This window comes from Alligator mississippiensis, chromosome 14 (genome assembly GCF_030867095.1).
Source record: "Alligator mississippiensis isolate rAllMis1 chromosome 14, rAllMis1, whole genome shotgun sequence".
NCBI lineage: Eukaryota > Metazoa > Chordata > Crocodylia > Alligatoridae > Alligator > Alligator mississippiensis.
Window position 1 is genome coordinate 37,487,483 of NC_081837.1, and position 14,788 is coordinate 37,502,270.

The following is a 14,788-nucleotide window of genomic DNA, read 5'->3' on the forward strand; positions in this document are numbered from 1 at the left end:
TCAAAACGCCCCGATCCTTTTGTTAGCCCTTTCGATTCAGCCGCAGACTCCAAGCTGCCTATTCTTCCCCAGCTTCTTCACCTTATCTTCCTTCCTCCCCTTCTTCTCTTTCTCCCCCTCCCCCCATTTTCTTTGCTCCTAAGAAAACACACTGGGTTGGATCCCTCCCTGCTTGTAACTTCACTGCTGTGAGCAGGCTTTACGACCGCTGTGGATTTGGATTCTTAATGCCTGAGAGAAAGGATTGAATAAAGCAGTTTCATGTGGAATTAAGGCCCAATCCGGCGAGTGCCGGCTCACACAGCCAACCCTTGTTTGTGAGAGCAGTGTCTTTGAAGGCAACGGGGTGGACTAGGATAAGTAGAGGCTACTCATGTGAGTAAGGATTGTCAGGATTAGGCCCTGGTTGGTCCTTCAGCCCATCCTAGCAAGCATGGGGACTGCCTGGCAGTGGACTCAGCAGTTGTCCAGGGACAGATGTACCTGGTGTCAATCTGGAGTGATGCCCATCATCTGGTTGGTGAAGCTTAATACATGTGTCTGGCTTTTCCCATGCAGGCTGCTGAGCCCAGTGCCCAGGAAGGTTTAGGAGGTCCCCATATCCCATGGTAGTCTCCACATCCAGCCAGAGCAGCTCTGTTGGAGTTGATAGAGTTACTCCTGATTTATGCCGATGTCTCTGGGAACAGATGGGGTTCTCTTAATGCTGCCAACGTCCTGCCTTGTCCCCTGTCCTGATGGATCAGAACATAGATTGCCAGTTCTGGGGCCTCAAGACCTGCCAGGTGGGAAGGAAGAGTTGTTGCATGTGGCATTGTCACACAGCTGCTTCTTGACTGGAGGAACTCATCCCACCCAATATCTACAGTCTGTGGCATGGGGCTGCAAGCAGATGACAGTTGCCGTGTGGTCTGCTCTTTGCTTGGGGTTCGTGCAGGGATGCACAGGCCCTATGTGCACTGGATGGCAACGGGAGGGCACATGGGGGCTATACCCAGGCTCTCAGCAGCAACGTGCCCAGCTGCCATGCTCCCTACAGCATCCAAGGCCCAGCTCTGTGTCTGCCGTGTCCCAAAGATGGTTACCAGGTGGCCGCTCCTTGCACGGGAGCAGGACAGTGAGGCCTGGGGTATGTGGTGGGTCTTCCCAGTGGGGTGGGCTCTGTGATGGCCAGGCTTGGGGAGATGACTCAGTGGGTGAACAAGCCCTCCCCATCTCTGAAATCCAGCTTTGCAGGGGCCACCCATAGCAGGTTCCTGAGGTGGGCTGGGCTGCTGGGTGACACCCCAGCACTGGGGGCATCTAGGAGGCACGGCAGGGTCTAGCCACCCCCCTGGGCTTCTGACTCCTTTGGTGCTCCAGGGCTGGGAGGAGGAGGAGGTTCCTCGCCTCAGGGGTGATCATCATGCTGCTCGGCTCCATCACTACCATCAGTGGGGATGGGCATATCAGAAGTGATAATGGAACAGGGAGCAAAAACACGACCTGCACAAAGGTCCATTGCTGCTGTCCCTGGATGGATGGGTGGGTGGGGAGGGGGGATCCCCAAGGAGGAATGGGTCAAGCAGAAACCAGCCCGCCCTGGGGGTCAAGAATCCTTCTCTCTCCCAGCCCTTCCCGTAGCGCTGAGCTATTAGAGTCGGAGTCCTCCAGTCGTGCCTGCCTCTGGGGGACTCCACCTGGGTCAACAGCAGCAAAACCCCTCAGGCAAAATGTTCACTGAACACTGATTATGTTGTGGAGGAGGCTCTGGATTTTGGGAGCTCAGCTGAAGACACTCAGAAAGGCCTGGAAATCCAGCACTCCCTGCAAAGTCAGTAGGAGCAGCAGGTATTCAGCATCTCTGGAAGAAATGAATCCCAAAGGGAAGGGAAGGCCCTTATGTTTCTAGGTCCTGTGTTCTCTACTAAATGGGAGGTTGGGTATAGCTGGGACACTAATACCTTTATTAGGAGATTCCCCCTGTCATGGGAGCAGCCCTAAATTCTTCTGTGGGCCATGCGCATAGGGCTTCTCTGAAGGTCACCCCAGAGAGAGGGGTCTGTGATGGGCCTGGAGAGGCATGCCCAGGTCTGGCTCGCCCCATCACTCCCATAAATACCCGCAAGGAGGTGGTGGGTGGTGTTTGGAGAACACCTTGCCTCCCAACACTGATTAAGGAGGCCAGCAGGCATCGATTTACAACCCTTGTTCCGCCAGCCCCTGTGGTTTATTACGCTACCCTAATTAAAAGCTCCGATCCAAATGGCTTGATGATGGAAATTCTAATTAAATCAATCCCATCTTGTCTGTGAACCAGAGGTTTGCATAAGATAAGCATGAAATTAATAATTATGTTTAGGAATTAGCTGCTCCTGAAATCGTATCTGGTATGGATCCACCCCCACTTCCTGCACACCCCTGACTTCCAAGGGGCCAAGGTAATTCCATGCTGGTGGGTGAGATGGAGGCCAGGACAGACAGCAGAGGGGTGATGTAGTCTCTGATGAGAGATGGAGTCTCATGTTCATCCCTGTGCCAAAGCGGAGCTCGGAGGCAGGTCTCGTCTCTCACCCTCCCCATCGGGGGTGCTGAAAGCTGATTTCACAGCCTTGGTGCTTGAGGGCCCCTGCGGACCTTGTCGTAGCCAGAATGCACGACCTCCCAGCCACACTGAGGTCTACACCACCCAGGTCTTGCCAGCTGCAGAGATCAGAAAGCCAAGAGGCACCATTTTGTTTGACTGATGCAGGCTGGGGATCCTTAATTCCTGCACTGAGCGTTTAAGGTCTTGGATGAATATAGAAGCATATGTCATTCGGTTGTAGCTGAAACACCCATGCTGAGCTGGGACACCCAGGGCATTGGGGGTGCTCTTAATTAGCTCCTTTGCCCGCTGGGGCTACCGACGGTTTCCTGACCCCACAGAAGTGATTGCAGGGCGGTAGATATACAGCAGCAGTTACCTTTGGCTATTGGCTAGAGCATAGATATTTTAGGAGATGATTTTAGAGAAACGAGACAACCTTAGAATTCTCTGGGTAGGTTTTTGAGAAGCTGCCAGCTACAGTATCGATCAGATGGGATCACGCCTGGAAAAAATCCTTCAGCCCAGCCAGGGAAGCAAGGTGGGTCTTCTAGCTGGGCCAAGGGGGTCTATGGCAGACCTCCTCAAGGCTTCTTTGACTTCAGGACATATACTCACTTGAAACGACCCTGCTGGGGACCTGTCTTTGGCTGCTGTGGCATCTGGAATTTACCTTGATAGTTTCTTTGCCCCTTTTTTTTTAAATTTTTCTTTTTTTTTGCAGGTATTACAGTTCTGGCTAATCGTGCTGGGGCTCAAATTGATGGTTTAAGCTCAAGAAATCTCATCCCCACCAACTCTGGCTGGTGGGATAACGCACAATTGCTGTCTTTGTCTAATTTGCTTCAATCTGCAATTGATTCAGTTAAATTGGTGCCTTCCACTGTTATTAAAGAAAGTGCTGTATTAGCTCGTAAACCGGAGGTAATGAAATGTGTATGGAATCAAGGCACCTAGGCAGTGTAGGTGTCAGGGGGGAGAAGGGAACTCTATGGCTAATCACGCTGATTCTTTGATAGACAATTTGACCCGCTGCTTTGTGTGGAAAAGGATTTACGCATCCCCAGTGCTCCCCACTGCCTTGCTCTGTGGGCAGATCCGGAGGGAATTCCCTAGGTAAACTGTGTTTTTTAGGATAATCTGTTCTTGATTGTCCTGTTAGCTAGCACCAGAGTAATTCAGCTGACTGCAGAACAGTTTGAAAGCTTGCAGGGCCTCTCTCTCCTTATACCATATTTCTGCTGTTGTAACGATGTGAGGCCCAAGTCTCAGCAACTCCCCTTGTGTGCATGGAGCAGGGAGTGTAGAGGGAGTTTGCAGGGGTGGGAAGGGACCTTTGTGCTTTTTGTACCTCGGAGACTGAGTAGGAACAGTCTTGAGGCTGCTCTAATTTTTCCTTCGTGGGGTTTCCTTGCACTTGGGGGTGGGCAGTGGCTCAGTCAGCATGTGCAAAATCACCAAGCCATGCGATAGCGTCCTCAGTGGCCATGTGCAGTTCCTATAGTCCACCGCTGAACTAAGTCAGCAGGCAGTCATTGACAATATGCCACATTGACAGTATGTCAATACAATGACAAGATGTCATTGACAATATGCCACCATGCCACATGGTGTGCGCTTTGACACGGCGACAGCCTGGGTTGTCGCAAAGACCCCAGCGGTGGAGGTTGGCCATGCACAGACCTTGCCCTGTCTGGAACCTGTTCAGCAAGGCCCACTCACAGCATGGCAGGTTGAAGGCCGGTTAGGGTCTGTGATAAGGGACTTGTTTGGTGGTGATGTCGACCTCCATTCCTCAAACCAGAGGGTCTCGTGATGGTAGCAGTGGGTGTCGTGATGGTAGAAGTGCAGCAGGTGGATATAAGACGGTGGCTATAGTAGTGCTTCGCACCTTGAACTTGTCCCCATCTCTCCCTTTCTCCAAGCCTCACACAGGAGCTGGAACCAGGCATCAGACAAACCCTTTATGCCAGCTTAACCCCACCTCTGGAGGTCCCTTGCTATCAGAGCAGTCTAAAGGGACTTAGGAATAGCTGAACATCAGCCCCAGCAGCTTCCTTGAGTTCCTCATACACCTTCTTGGGTTTTGGCCATGGTTGTGGGTGGCATCATGTCATGAGATTAGCCAGCCATTCGAGGAGGCCATGACATTGATCCTCACTGTCAATAAAAATTGACAGAGATGTTGACAGATGCAGGATGAGTTTTAAGAAGGTCCTGGGTTAGTACTGGGAATTCAATGAATTTTTGAAAATTTTCCCTTCCTCTCTTCTAGCTTCCTGATTAGCAGGGAGTCACAGCACTGGATAGAAACCAAGGGGGGAAGAGATGTTGGCTTTCCTAAAAAATATGTCACGATGAGACTGTCGTTGAGGGGGACTGGAGATAGTATGACACCGGCACTGTTGTTTAGGGAGAATTGGTTCCTAGTCACAGGCGGCCTGATACTGGGACAGTGGTTCTGGGGGAGGAAGGACAGTGCTGGGAAAGTGACACCAGGACATGGTCAGGAGGAGTGACTATCCGTTGTGTGCTAACCACGTGAGCAGAGAGGCTGGATTTCAGAAACTGGTGTCTCTTGGTGAGTTGTTTTTTCTGGTCTCATAAGAGATGCTGCCCAAATATGCAGTAGATATTCCCCTCCCCCTCCATTGTTTTTCTTTTAAAAACCTTGAATTCCCTGCCTGCGCTTGCTTTTTATGGATCTAAAAGCACTTTTGTCTTTTATCTGCGAAAATAGCTGATGTAGGGAGTTAGGCTATTGTAGGCCTGGAGATCAAAAAGCAAAAGGGAGGGGAGAAAGCAGCCAGAAAATTTCTTTGGAAGCAGTCTGTTGGGAATTGGTATTTTATTTTCTCCCCCCCCCCCACCCCCCCAAAGTTGAATGTAGAAGAAAAGTCCCTCTGTTTGTTTATTTAAAATATAGCTTAAAGTTTGTAGCCTGCACATCAGCAGGTATTTTCTGGCCTTAGTTTAGTAACTGGCTATAAAAAACCCTCCAGACCAAATTGTCAGAAAGAGGGACTTGAGTCACCGCATTGCCTAGAGCTAGACACAGCTCCAGAGATGCTCGGTAAACTCCTACACAGCCCTGCCAGTGTCCCTCAGTCCTGCCCCCAGCGCTCTCTGCTATTTTGGTCCTGAGCTCCCACACAAAACCCTGCCAAGGTGTGTTCATCCTGACCTGCTTTCTAGTGGTGGCAGAGTTAGCTTGTGCCTCTGTGTGTGTGTGTGTGTGTGTGTGTGTGTGTGTGTGTGTGTGTGTGTGTGTGTGTGTACCAAGGCTGCATACATGTGTGACCTGCCTATCTACCCTGTTTCGAAGGGTGCTAGGGAGTGTCACTGTAAAAATATGTCCCTTCCACTCATTCCCACTCTGCATGTGCTCAGTGCTGAATCTATGGTGTCGCTGCCCTGCACCACTCAGGCTCAGGTGTGCTCGTGCGTCACCATCCATCTGAAGGTGATGGATGAGCATGAAGGTGCTGCAAGGGAAGCAGATGCTGGGAGTCCTGATGGGCTGGCAGGGGGGCTCAGACTCCAGGACCCGCTGCTCAGCCCAATCCTTGGATGCTGTGGGTGTTGGGAGAGGCTGCCAGCTGTTGTGTGGGCGTCTGCTTTCAGCTGGCCCTGTGCGGGATGCAGTCTGGAAAGGAAGGATGTCCCAGTGGTCAGGGCACTAACCTGGGATGTGGGGGACCTGGGCCAGTCTGCTGCCCCCATGTGTGACCTTGACCAAGTCACTGTTTCTTTTTGCCTGCATTCCTTATCTGCTTTACTTTGCGGTGATGCCATAAGGAAACGATGGTGAGGTGCTCTGATGCTATGTTGTATACACTTTAGAAACTGATGTGAGCTCCTGGGTTCCAGCACACAGCTCCTCCTTTGCTTTGCACTCACCTCCCGGCATCGCTGTCAGATGGTAGTGTCTGGCTGGGGGTTTTGCATGGGGAAAATGGAGCATCCCTAACCGAGGCAGAGTTTAGTCCTTTGCGGAGCCAGGGAGCTTATGATGAAGAGCTGAGTGAGGAGGGAGCTGCACACTGCTCAGCAGCTTTGGGCTTGGGGAATAAATTGATGGTTGGAGGAACGATGGGAAGAGGACTTGGGTTTGCTCTGCTATCTCAGGATCCCCTGCTGCACGAGGCAGCCTCACAGGAGTGACTACCCAGCTGACACTCCAGTCACTGCCTTTTGAAGGCCCTTGGAGCTCCCTCATCCACCCACTCAGGCATGCGCTGTCACGCAGCCAGGGAACCTCTGTACGCAGGTACTCACACCCACATGTGTGCACATATACTCATGCACACTCCCATGAGAAGGCTCTGTCTCTCATGCTTGCACACATGTACAGATGCACGTGTGCACGCACACACACTTGCATACTTACCTACATGAGCAAGCACACACGTGCAAACTCGTGCCTAAGCGCTCAAACCTGCTTGCACGTGAGCCAAGCCACAGGCACATGCCTGCATCTGTGCACATGCGCCTTGACATGCGCACACACACACACACACCTTGACACACGTGTGTTCACACATGCCCGTTCTCATTCAGGCATGCTGACATCATGCCCCCGTGCATCTCTATGCACTCCATCTATCCGGCCCACTCCCTGTCCTGCTCCCCACTCCACCCTCTTCCAGAACATCTCTTTTGATTTCTGTCTTCTGGGGGCACAACTCCCAACATCTCTGTTTCTGTCTAGAAGAAGAAATGGATACCCCAGCCCCGAAAAAGGTTACGAGATGAGCGCTTCACTGGCTGAGCCAAATTTTAATCAAGCATTGTATTCCTGGTCACAGATACCCAATAAGCAGATCAGAGCCCCTTGGAATGGGGCACAAAGCAGATTGTCACATAGAATAATCCTATTTGTGCCTTGATAAAGATTCTCTCCCTCTCCTCTCCGCCTCCTCCTATGCTCTCTCCCTCTCTCATTTTTTTTTTTGCAGGTAGTTAAAAGAGAAGCTCCTGCTTTACAAGGGCCTCTTAGCATTCAGGTGGAGTCGTGGGCTTACAACACTCGCGTCACATTTAATAGAGAGCGAGAGAAGGAGTGAAATAATAAATAAATAAAAGAGAAACTGTGAGCTGTGGCATGGGAACGGGCTTGGGGAGGAGGGCACAGCAGAGGGGGAGAGAGTCGGGGGGGTGGGGGGGAGAGGGAAAGGCAGCCCAGGTCTAGAAGCAAGGATGTCAGAGAGCACCTGGTTAGCAGGCCTTGAAGAGAGTGCAGGAGGGGGGCCCTTGCTGGCTGGGGGTCTTTGCATGGGAGCTTAGGGGGTACCCCTACCCCTTCAGGTCACTGGCAGGAGTGCATAGGCCTGGGTGTTTATTTTTAGGTTAGACACTGCTCCAGCTGGGATCAAACAGCTCCTCTCTGTGCATTGGGATGAGATTGAGCATATCCTCCTAGTCTCGGGGCACAGATGCCCCCAGCAGTGCTTCTCAGTCTTTGGGCATGTCGGCACCGGGACCCCCCTCCCTTTGCCCTGCAGTATATTTCAGTGTTGCGGGCAGACTCTCAAGCATCGTAGCTGTGGGGTGCAGCCTCCTCCCAGGATCTCTCGGCCCTGGTACGTCGAATGCCCACCACGCAGCTGGGCCTTGGGGCACAGACCCCCACAGCCCAGACTGCCTTACAAGAGGACAGCCGTGGGAAGCTTTTACTTTTGTGAGGACTTCAAGCTTGGGCTCAATTATCCTAACAGGCCAAAGCCCACGTTTGCTGTTCTTAGTAATGGCTCTGTGACTGCCTTGGGTCTTTGTTTTCATCACTGGTGACTCAGCCAACAAGCAATTTCTATTCATCTATCAAGGACAACATAAGTACAAGAAAATATTAGGCTTGTGTGTATTTACTCCCTCTAGGGAAGAATGCAGGATTCTACCCAAGTTCGCGCTGCCCTTGGGCTCTAAGTGACGTGCCAACATGCCAGGGGCTCTCAGTGCCACGGTCTCTGGGTGATCCACCCAGGGCCAGACTGAGTGCTGCTCATCACGAGAGTCTGGTACAGCTTTCCTCATTGTACCCGCTCGCAGAGACGTGGGGCATGTCCAAAACTACGGTGGGGGGAGGGACTGGGCCCAATCACAGTAGAGGGCACCGAGTTGCACCAAACTGCTTTGGCGAATCGCGGTAATTAGAGGGGAGTGTAATTAAGCTTAGGGCCAGCCTCACAGGCTCTTGATCTTGTAGCTCTCACTAGAGCCAGCCAGTTCCCAAGCTGCTTTCTGCTCATTTCAGCCCGACCTAGGCAGCCTCTTGTACGAGGCCTCAACTTTTGTGCGGTGGGTGAGCTGATTGCTTGACACAGGTGTTATGACTCTTGTAGATTGAACACAGCCTGTGCCAATTTACCTACATTCAGCAAATATCCCAGTAGCCTGCAGTGACTGTGGTATTGCTACAATCTCCAGCAGTACCCCCACGGTTATGTCAGTGCTCGCTTTCTCTTGAGCAGTGATTGCCTGTTTGTTCCTGAAGTGTGTGTGGGGTAGGGGGACGGAATAGCGCGAGGCGCTGAGGTTGCACTTGCTAAACTGATTTTGTGCGTGATAACGAGTTAAATGAAGGGTGAAGCCAGGTTAGCAAATGCTTCCTGGCTGTTCCAGCTATGTGTTCACACCGAGCCGGCTGCAAGGTGTTGCTCTAGCCGGGTGTGAGAGGTCTGCATAGCTCGAGACAAAGCTGTGGAATGAAGTGCAGCCCCTAGATCCTGCTCCATTGTGCTCGCTAGCATGTCCACAGCACCTGTTTTTTCCCACTAGACTGGCAATAATGCTCTCATATCCTGGCACTGCTCCAATCCAGGTAATTACATGTCCCCTTATCTTCCAGAATCCCTGGGGTTTTCTATAGGGCTCCATTCTTCTTCGTATCCATGGCCTGCCCTCCGCTGCTGGGCGCTGTTGCTGCGTAATGCTGAGCTGTTGAGTGCCACCCCCGAGGAGGCTGCATAGCAGTGGGGAAGGGGGGATGATTTCTCCATGCACTGTTTGCAAAATGCATTGCTGGAACGAAAGGCGTTGCAAGCGACCTGCAGACCTGTGGCCGAGAGAGCCTGCTGCCTGTTTGAGACCCGATGCATCTTCTGTAAGGGAACTTGGGGTTGGTGAGGGGAGAACAGACTTGATAATTTAATAAGTCTTCTCCATCTCTAAGATTAATTAACATCTGCAGAGCATTTTGAAGAGGTAAAGTGCTGTATAAGTGCTAGGCAGCACAAGATCCTCTGGTACTAAATCATCCTAATGTACCATTCAAGGCAAGGCAGCTCTGATTAATTTAAAAGGCTTATTTAATGCTTCATTGGGTAGAATTTCAGGCCCCTTGGTCCAGCAAGGGTGAAGCTGAGGCCCAGTCCGGCAGCGACCGGCTTGGACCATGGGCTGTGCCAGAATGAGATGCCAGGGCCTCTTGGGACTGGGGGGCTATTTGCTCAGCAGGCAGAAGTCCATGTGTGGGGAGGGTCTTTTCTTGAGGAAAGCCTCATTTTGCAGTTCCAACTTTCAGGCAACCTCTGTTTTTCCCATGTGTCGTCCCGCATAACTCCTCAGTTCCTGGGTCGCTGCCTCTCCCTAGCTGGAGGGAGCTGGGCTCTGCCCAACTTTTCTCCAGATTCAAATAGACGGACTCCTGAGATAGTCAGTTGTTCTCCCATCTCCCGAGGGAGAAGATCCCAGAAGTCCAAGAGAGCGACCATCTCCTAGAGGGATCTATTCCCCATTTTTGGGTAAGAGGGGGAAGAGCATTGTGGGGGGTGGGCAAATCTAACTGACAGCACTGTGGCCATCGTGACCACCAGGATTTGGGCCCAGGCATGTGCTTCCCATCACGGCGTATGAGGAGCACTCTCATGATTGGGTGGACTGTGAGCCCGGGGTGGGGAGATCAAGATGACCTGATGGGCCAGTATCAATGCAGCGCACAAGAATCAAAGCGCAGGGAGGCAGGAGCTCTTGACCTCCCTGCCAGCCACGGGGCTCCCGTGCTGCTGCACTTGTAATCAAAGGGACTTGTTGATCACTCAGCTACCCAGCGTTTTTCTACCCCCCTTCCACCCTGACTGTCTGGTCCCTGGAGTTTGTGGCTGCCCCCTTTGAAGATCGACATAATTAGGCTCAAAGTGCGGGAGGAGGAGGAGGCATAGGCGGGCGGGGGGGAAACGCAGCTAAGGAGCAAATGCAAGGAGGGGCAAAAAGGGGAAGAAATTAAAGTATCACAGAACCGTTTTGCTGGCTGGTTAGGCAGCATCACAAGCCCCTCAGCATCCTCTTTTGTGGCTCTGCCTGGGAAAAGGGCTGAGAATCGAATGGGAATCTTTTCCTTCCTTGTCTGCTTCTGCAGAATAGGCCTGGTTTCTTTTCTTCCCGGGGACACACCAGTGCCTGTCTTTATCCACCGGGCTCTGTTGCCCAGCCAAGAACTTTTGTGGGAGAAAATACAAGACGACGGCTGTGGGTGTTAATCCTGCGACGTGCTTTCTGCTCTTTGTGTATGCGATCGGATTGAATCTGTTATTTGGGGAGCGAGGAGAAGAAAAACATCCTTTCCTTTCCCGTGCTCTTCTATGGATGGAGTTTGTTAGATCTCGGGGCACTGACAAGGATCAAAGACTTTGGATTGTCTAAAAGACCTGGCACTTGGAGCCAGTATCCTGCCATCTTTTCATCTTTCCTCGCTCTGTTTTCTGCTTGTATTGTTGGCCTCTGGCGGTGCTGTTTGCAAATCATGCTGGAGAAGCACTCACGGAAACCATGTGGTCCAGTGGAGAGAGAGCAGAGCAGGGAGTTTCTGTCCCTGATCTGCTGTTGGATTTCGGGCAAGCCATTTCTCCTTTCTCTCCCTCCGTTTCCAGCACTGACCTGCCTCTTTAAAGTGTTCTGAGATAGGGATGGAAAATTTCAACAGGACAACATGGTTAGGCTCTTACCGCAACCAGCTGCAGCAACAAAGCGACCTTGGCTGATCCCTAGCCTGCTTCGTGGAGCTCGGACTCTCGTAGGGGGCTGGAAAAAGCTCTCAATGTTCAGATGAATGCACCCAAGTGTCCCCGTGGTGCTGCGCCACGAAGCAGCACAGATCTGCCTACTGCAGAACTGCTGTTTGGAGGAGTCTGGGAATGTTGGCCAGCTGCATGCTTGCAAAGCCTTTGCTTTTTCCCTTCCCTGTCCCTTTATTAGACATCGGTGTGTCTGGCTGTGTCCAGGGCTTGGCAGATGTATGGCCGTGCGTTTGAAGGTGTGCTGGCATTGCAAATCTGAGTGCTGCCTTTTATTGCCGTTGGATACCTGCAGTGCTGTCGTTCTGTTAGCTCCAGCCTGTTCCTTTAGCTGGAAAAAATGTTTTTAAAAATGAATTGCAATTCCTTTTGAGGGGTGGGGAATGTGTGTTTTAAAAATTGAGGGAAAGCAATGGCTGTGAACTGCAGAGAGGCTGGGAGACCTCAGCACGTGCCATGTTTGCCTCTTGGTAGCTCCTGTCTTCACGCCCACTCTGTCTAATCTAGCACGCTTGCCTGCTCCAGATGTTGTTGGCGGGTCTGTCTAATCTGGCACACTTGCTTGCTCCAGATGTTGTTGGCTGGTTTGGGAAGTTCCTCACTTGCGTCAGATAAGCAGCTGGGGGGATGTGACGGTATGGTCCTCTGGCTTGCTGCTCCTTGCTAATCTGGTGCCCTTTCTTTCCTTGTTCCTGCAGATCCCCCAAATAAGCTATGCCTCCACCGCCCCCGACCTGAGCGACAACAGTCGGTACGACTTCTTTTCCCGCGTTGTCCCCTCCGACACCTACCAAGCCCAGGCCATGGTGGACATTGTCAAGGCGCTCAAGTGGAATTACGTCTCCACCTTAGCCTCTGAGGGAAGCTATGGCGAGAGCGGGGTGGAGGCCTTCATCCAGAAGTGCAGAGAGGATGGTGAGTAAGCGCTCTGCTGAGATACGGCCCATGGGGTTGGAATGATGTGCGAGACTGCAAAGGACCAGGGTAAAATGCAGCTTGATTGCTCAAGAAGAACGGAGCTCACAGTTTTTGTGGGGGAGCAGGGTTAAGTTCCTGCTTCTCTCTTGGCGTTAGTTTAAATTTGGGTCATTATGGGTGGGACTGATGGGGATTAGGGGTACAACACAGGTGGATCTCTGTGTGGGTAGACGGCAGGACCTTCTGTCTGGAAGGGACTCGCCCGCCATCTCTCTTCATTTCAGAGGAATCCATCCTTCTTGAAATAAATGAAGGCTGGAGTCTTCTTGGCTAATTTGGATAGGAAATGATGACCTAGGGAGGGAGCAGGCTGGTTTTTAGGATGAATTTTGACATCCCTGTTGAAAGTGGGGCAGAGGACACTTTTCCCCTCCCTCAAAAAAGACTTGCGATTTTGGTTTTTCCATTCTGCCTGGCCCTGACACGGAAGCTGTTGGTGATTTTTCGTGAGGGAACGTGGAAGAGATGGGGAGGGAAAAGTGGGTGTTCCCTGAGCCATACGCAGCAGTAAAAATTAGGCAGGTGGCTGTAGAGGTCTCCTTTGCGTTATGGGACTCAGCTGGCTCCTGAGGTGTGACATCTCCCTCCAGCTCTGTCCACGTCTATAGTAATGTGATTGAGCTCATGCTGTGATTTTCTCTGGGGGTGGCCCTTTGGGCACTCTGCCTGTTGCAGACATAGTTGCAATCCAGGGCACTTGGGTCTGGGTGTTGGGCAGAGCAGGGGTCACACCAGAAGGAGCCGCCCGTATTCAGTATAACCAGGACAAGGCCTGTGATGGAGGGAGGAAACGTGTGCATAATGGGACAGATCCTAGTGCCCTTCCCAGCTCAGATAAACATTTCCACGACTCCCTGTGCTCCAGGTTGGGCTAATTGGGAGTTTTGTCCCTGCCTGTGGATGTATTATCTTCCCAGGGACTGAGAAACAAAAACCCCGGCCACTCTGTCTATACCTGTTGTTAAAAATGCATTATGTGCTCATTACAAAATGCACTGTACAGTCATTAGGGTGGTTTGCCCAGTGCCAGCCTTGGGAGCACACCTGAGACTGAGCTCCTGAGAGCCAGCAGCCAACCACATGACATTTTTTTGGCATGTGGGGTGTACAGGACAGGCACCAGCAGGCAGGGTTTGGTTCTTGGGATTGCTGTTAAAACAATATAGATACCCTCCTCTTCCTCCTCCTCTTCCTCCTCCTCCTCTCTGTCTGAGCTAAATCCCTGACTAGGCTCCTTTTCATGCTCCCAGCCTCTGGATTTCCCTCTCTGCTTATAGTATCATAGAAGATGAGGGTTGAAGGGACCTCAGGAGGTCACATCTAGTCTAACCCCTGCTCCGAGCAGGACCAGCCCCAACTAGATCATCCCAGGCAAGGCTAGCCAGGTCTTAAAAACCTCCAAGGATGGAGAGTCCACCATCTCTCTGGGTAGCCTGTTTCAGTGCTTTTCTACCCTCCTAGTGAGAGTTTTTCTTGATATCCAACCTAAACTTCTCTTGTTGCAACTGGAGCCCATTGCTTCTTGTTCTGTCATCTGCCACCACCGAGAACAGTCCAGCTCCATCCTCTTTGGCAACCCCCCTGCAGGGAGTTGAAGGCTGTCCTGGCTTGGAGGCCTGAAGCCTTGCAGGGGGACAACGAGGCAAGCTGGTTCCTATTCTCTCGGTCCCGCCTTGCACGTTATTTTCCTAAGTCATCCCTGCACTGGTGCATCAGCCAGTACGGGAGGCAATGCCCCTCTATGTGGGGGCTGATGGGGGCAGGACCAGCTCTTGGCACTGGTTGGGGTAGCATTGAGGGGAGTCCTCAACTGTGCAAGACTGCCTAAAGCCAGGTCTTGCTATGTCTTCTCCAGCCCTAACACCACTCCTGCTCCCATGGGAGGGCATGGTTGCCTTTTTACCAGGTATTTCCACTGCAGGCAGCATTGGGCTGGTTTCTGGCCACTTGGCACCAACACAGTTGGGACAAGGGAGCCCATTTTGTGGGGCAGGCTGGCACTCCCCAGTTGGTCACTGCCTTCCTTCCAGGCACAGGCCTGGTACCCAAGTGGCCTTGTGCATGGTGGTTGCGATACAAATGGCTCACCCCTTGCAGCAGTGCCCAGCTACTAAATGGGATTTGATGTTTTGAATGGCTTTAGCTGCAGGACGCGAGAGGCAAGGGGGAAAAGGGAGTGGGAGGAAGGCATAGGAAGTGGAGGGTGGGAGAAGAAAAAAAAGCCGCTCTCCAA

General features: G+C 52.0%; 1 protein-coding gene across 4 annotated transcripts in view; it reads left to right on the forward strand.

Annotated features, from left to right (window-relative positions):
* The window catches only part of GRM4 (glutamate metabotropic receptor 4), a 226,497-nt gene that overhangs the window by 78,316 nt on the left and 133,393 nt on the right, over positions 1–14,788 (forward strand). For all 4 annotated transcript variants that reach the window (XM_014598265.3, XM_019484893.2, XM_014598267.3 and 1 more), the window contains one exon: positions 12,276–12,492. In XM_014598265.3, coding sequence (XP_014453751.1) covers positions 12,276–12,492 — 217 coding nt within the window. The remainder of the gene's footprint in view (positions 1–12,275; positions 12,493–14,788) is intronic.